Raw genomic sequence first — 4,250 nt, 5'->3', positions numbered from 1 at the left:
CTAGCCAAAAGAAGTCGGTTAGCTTATGCCGATATATGGTCTTCCAGCGTAGCTAAGTTTTGCAAACTTCAACAAAATTGATGATATGTAGAATTGCAAGCTGTGTTTTGAAAGGCATGGAAATGTAGTCAGAAGCCTTGGTGCGAATGTGGGAGCTGTGGTAGGTAAGGTTGGAGAAAGTCTTGTGTGAAAGGACTCTAATAGCTAGCTAAAGAAGCGTGGTGGGAAGCTCCTCTAAGCAATTGTTTTTTTTGAATCCTGGGCGTTGTGTGAAGCAACTGTGAAAACATATCGGTTTTCACGTTGGTTTTAGAGAGAGAGAGAGAGAGGCCACTACACAGCAAGAGGAAGAAGACGCAGCCCGAGCGGGTAGTGCCTTGTGCTTGACGATGTATGTTTTCCATACATACCCACATTAGTATACCAGACCAATACTAAGCAACGATAGATTTCCTCTTCTCTAGCTCGTAGATATGGCATCTTCCCGAGCTCTCAAGCTCTGTAAGCTTCTCTCTAGAGCCCTGCTTCTTCTTCATCCCCTCTGATCTCTCCCCCTCTCCCGCCCCCGCCTTCTTTTTCTTCCTCCTACGCCCCAATCCATGCCCTGTTTTCCTCATTCGATTCAGCTATGGTGGATCCCCGTAAGCCTCCCCTTCCTGTCTTCAAAGGTCGCCTCCCTTTCTTTCACACCCGTCTTTTCCTCTTTTCTCTCTTCCTTCTCATTTTCATCGCCCTCACCACCTACCTCATGATCATCCAAACTGACCTCTCTCTTCTCTATCCCTCCCTGTCACAGCCGGGCAGAACCCTTTTGCAAGAGCAGACAAACCACTCACTTTCTTTTGGGACCGAGTTATTACATTCCGTAAAGGATTCGGTCTCTTCAGTCCTTAGTCCCCAAAAAGAGGCTCCTTCAGAGCAGGTGAAGCAGAGTACAACAGTTCGCTTGGCATCAAAGCTCTTTAGCCCTAAGTACACATCCTTGGTGCCTGATTTCCTCAGGTCTGTCGAAAATTGGTTGAAGGCGAAGCGCTATGAGCCTCAGATCATGCAGTACCTGCTTGCCATGGTGAAAGACCCCATAGATAGGCACTACATCAGCAAAGGTATGGACAATGTGGCACTCGGCCGGGCTTACAAGACATGTGCAGTTGTCGGCAATAGTGGAATTCTGCTCAATCAGAGCTATGCCAGCTTCATTGACAGTCATGAGACAGTCATCCGGCTCAATAATGCAAGGACATTGGGATTCCAAGATCGTGTTGGCTCTAAAACCACCATAGCCTTCATCAATAGTAACATATTACAGAGATGTGCCCGGACTGCCAAATGTTTCTGCCATCCCTATGGCGAGAATGTGCCCATAGTTGTGTACTTATGTCAATTAGTGCACCTCATGGACGTAACATATTGCTTAGCTTCTCAATCAGCACCCATCATAGTCACAGATCTGCGCTTTGACTCCCTTTGCATGCGGATTGTTAAGCACTACAGCCTCAAAGGCTTTGTGGAAAGTTCAGGGAAGCGGCTGGAAGAATGGAGTGATGCCCACGATGGGCCTATGTTCCATTATTCCTCTGGCATGCAAGCTGTGATGCTTGCTTTGGGCATTTGTGAAAAGGTGAGCATCTTTGGCTTTGGGAAAGCTCCTGGATTGAAACACCATTATCACACGAACCAAAGAAGTGAGCTTGGCCTTCATGACTATTCAGCAGAGTATCGGTTTTATGATGATCTGGTGCACAACAGGTCATCCCTTATACCATTTCTTTCGGATGCAGGGTTTTCAGTACCTGCTGTAGAGATTTATTTGTGACAACATTCTTTGTACCAATATCGTCTGATTCATGAAAAATTTCCGATTCATTTCCCTGGGTGGGAACATTTATACCTCTCTGATACATCCCATTAATTGATCTTGCTGCTAAGATGTAATACATGTTAAAGATGTCAGTCAGCTGCTGCATGCCTTGATACATGCTTCTGTCATTGTAATGCTCATATTTCATTTGTGATGATGTGTTTGCAGTATTTGCAATGATCGAATTTGTGTTCAGGTATTTCGCCGTATTTGCATTGGTGGTATTGTTTAGATCATCCTCTCTATGAACATGGCAGTCCCTTGAACCCTGTCGCTGTCTTGAATTGACATTGATTCTTACAATATCACAGTTACAGATGCAATGTGTGTTCAGAAAGAGAACTTGTGTGTTCAGAAAGATACATGAAGGTTCCTATAGCATTATTGTACATTGATTCTGTTTGGTATTATCCTTCCATGGCTTTTGAAGAGAATGAAGTTTCAAAAGTGTCATCTGGCATGCAGGCTGTGATACTTGCTTTGGGTTGTTGTGAAAAAGATGAGCACCTTTGGCTTTGGGAAAGCCCCTGGAATGAAAAGTCAATATCACACAGATCAAATAGCTGAGCCTGGCCTCCAGGACTATTCAGCAAGAGTATCGGTCTCATGATGATCTGGTGCACAGCGGGTCATCTCTTATACCGATCTTGCAGATGCAGGGTTTTCAGTACCCACTGTAGAGAATGTGCGTCAACATTCTTTCTACCAAGATATTCTGATTCATGGAAAAAGTTCCAAGTCATCACCCTGGCTGGGAACATTTATAGCTCTCTGATACAACCCATTAATTAATCTTGCTAAAGTGTAATGCATGCTAAAGACGTCAGTCAGCTTCTCCATGCCTTGATACATGCTTAGTGCTCATACTTCATTTGTGATGAGCAGTATTTGCATTGGTTGTACTTGTGATGAGGTATTTGCTGTATTTGCATTAGGGTAGCATTGTTCAGATCATCCTCTCTATGAAATGGCAATCTCCTTCAACTCTATTTACCTTCTTGAATTGGCATTGATTCTTATGATATCACAGTAACAGATGAAGGTTCCTGTAGCATTAATGGACATTGATTCTGTATTGTATCATCCTAATATGGCTTTTCAGAGGAGACTGAAGTTACTAAAGTGTCATTTGACATTGATTTTGTATGATAGCATTTCATAGTGCACAGACACCCTGCTCACAATCTCTTCTGCGGGTGTTAAGACTGCCAAAACCTAGTGATGAGAGTAAACTGTATTTGGAAAGTTCTACTGACATGGTATAATGGCCTGGTTCAAGGATTATATTGAGCAGGGTTTTTATCTCTGAGCTGAACACCCTGAATCTCTTGTAATTGCTGTCATGTGCATCATGGATGTTATTTGTTGTCATTGTTCATTGAGCAGTGTACAAGCTGGTTTGATAGAGTTCTGATTATAAGCAGTGAGAACGTCCATAGCAATCTTCTGGCAATAATTTTTAGTTATCAGTTTGCATTGAGCAGTGTTCAAGCTGGTCTGAATGGTGATTCCTGCTTATTCTTGGGAAGACCAGTGAAGAAAGTCCACACGAATCTTCTGGCAAGGATGGAAAAGGACCAAGAAGACCTGCAAACTTCACAATCGGCTTGGATTCTCGCTATCTTTTAACTTGCTTGGACATTGTAAATATCTTTGCTTCTTGGCTGGGCGAAAGAAGCCCTTCCTAAGTTCTCAGCAGTAGGCCTTGACCTCTATAGGCCCTTAGTGGGTTCTTTATGTGCTGACTTTTCTGGCCATCAAAACATTGAGAAAGAAGACTCCTGAGGAGGTCTGAGAGAAGGGGCAACAACTGTATCAGCACAAATCTTCCACGTATAAAAGCGTTAAGCGTTTTGAGTGGACGTCTTCCATGAGAGTCGTCACTCTTCAAGACCAACTCTGCAACCTCAAGAATTTAAATAACCAAGTGAAAACAGCGTAGCGTTTAGAAAGAGCTCAAAATATTGCAGCAGCACCTGCACCTGCACCTGCTTCTGTCCTTTTCTTCACTCTGCAGCCGGGTGTTTCCTTATCTTTACCCATTGGAGAATTGGAAACAGAGATTGGAGAGAGATAGAGCCTTATCTTGACAGTGCTCTTTTGATTGTACATCTTTGCATCCAGTTGAAATGGATGAAGGTGTTTTATTCAATATAATTTTCACTGCACCCACCAAGTATTACACTTGTCTTACACCTCTTGGCAGTATGAAACATTGGCAAAGATTATTTGCTCTATGTTGAAGGCAACATTAAATGTTTTTCTTGTCTTGTCAAAAACATGAGAATGTACAGCTTTGTACAAAAAGAAAACACCATTCTAGCCAGTGTTTAATCTTCAACACTTAAATCTTCTAAGGGGTACATACTGTAATATCAACATGGAATCC

The 4,250-nt window shown here is 42.9% G+C and overlaps 1 protein-coding gene across 2 annotated transcripts; it reads left to right on the top strand.

Moving 5' to 3' along the window:
- Positions 1–305: 305 nt before the first annotated feature.
- Positions 306–2,731, top strand: LOC148014145 (beta-1,6-galactosyltransferase GALT29A-like). 2 transcript variants are annotated; one of them, XM_087667060.1, is made up of 2 exons: positions 306–1,749; positions 2,030–2,731. In XM_087667060.1, exons 1-2 carry the CDS (start codon positions 629–631, stop codon positions 2,091–2,093), a joined length of 1,185 nt encoding a protein of 394 aa, XP_087523186.1. In that variant the 5' UTR covers positions 306–628; the 3' UTR covers positions 2,094–2,731. The 2 variants fall into 2 exon arrangements, with proteins under 2 accessions (XP_087523186.1, XP_087523187.1); XM_087667061.1 differs by having other exon boundaries at positions 307–1,749; positions 2,327–2,726.
- The last annotated feature ends 1,519 nt before the right edge of the window (positions 2,732–4,250 follow it).

Source organism: Lygodium microphyllum, chromosome 25, assembly GCF_053477565.2.
Source record: "Lygodium microphyllum isolate KBCC chromosome 25, Lygodium_microphyllum_v1.1.10, whole genome shotgun sequence".
Taxonomy (NCBI): domain Eukaryota; kingdom Viridiplantae; phylum Streptophyta; class Polypodiopsida; order Schizaeales; family Lygodiaceae; genus Lygodium; species Lygodium microphyllum.
This window is presented reverse-complemented; position numbering and strand designations above follow the sequence as displayed.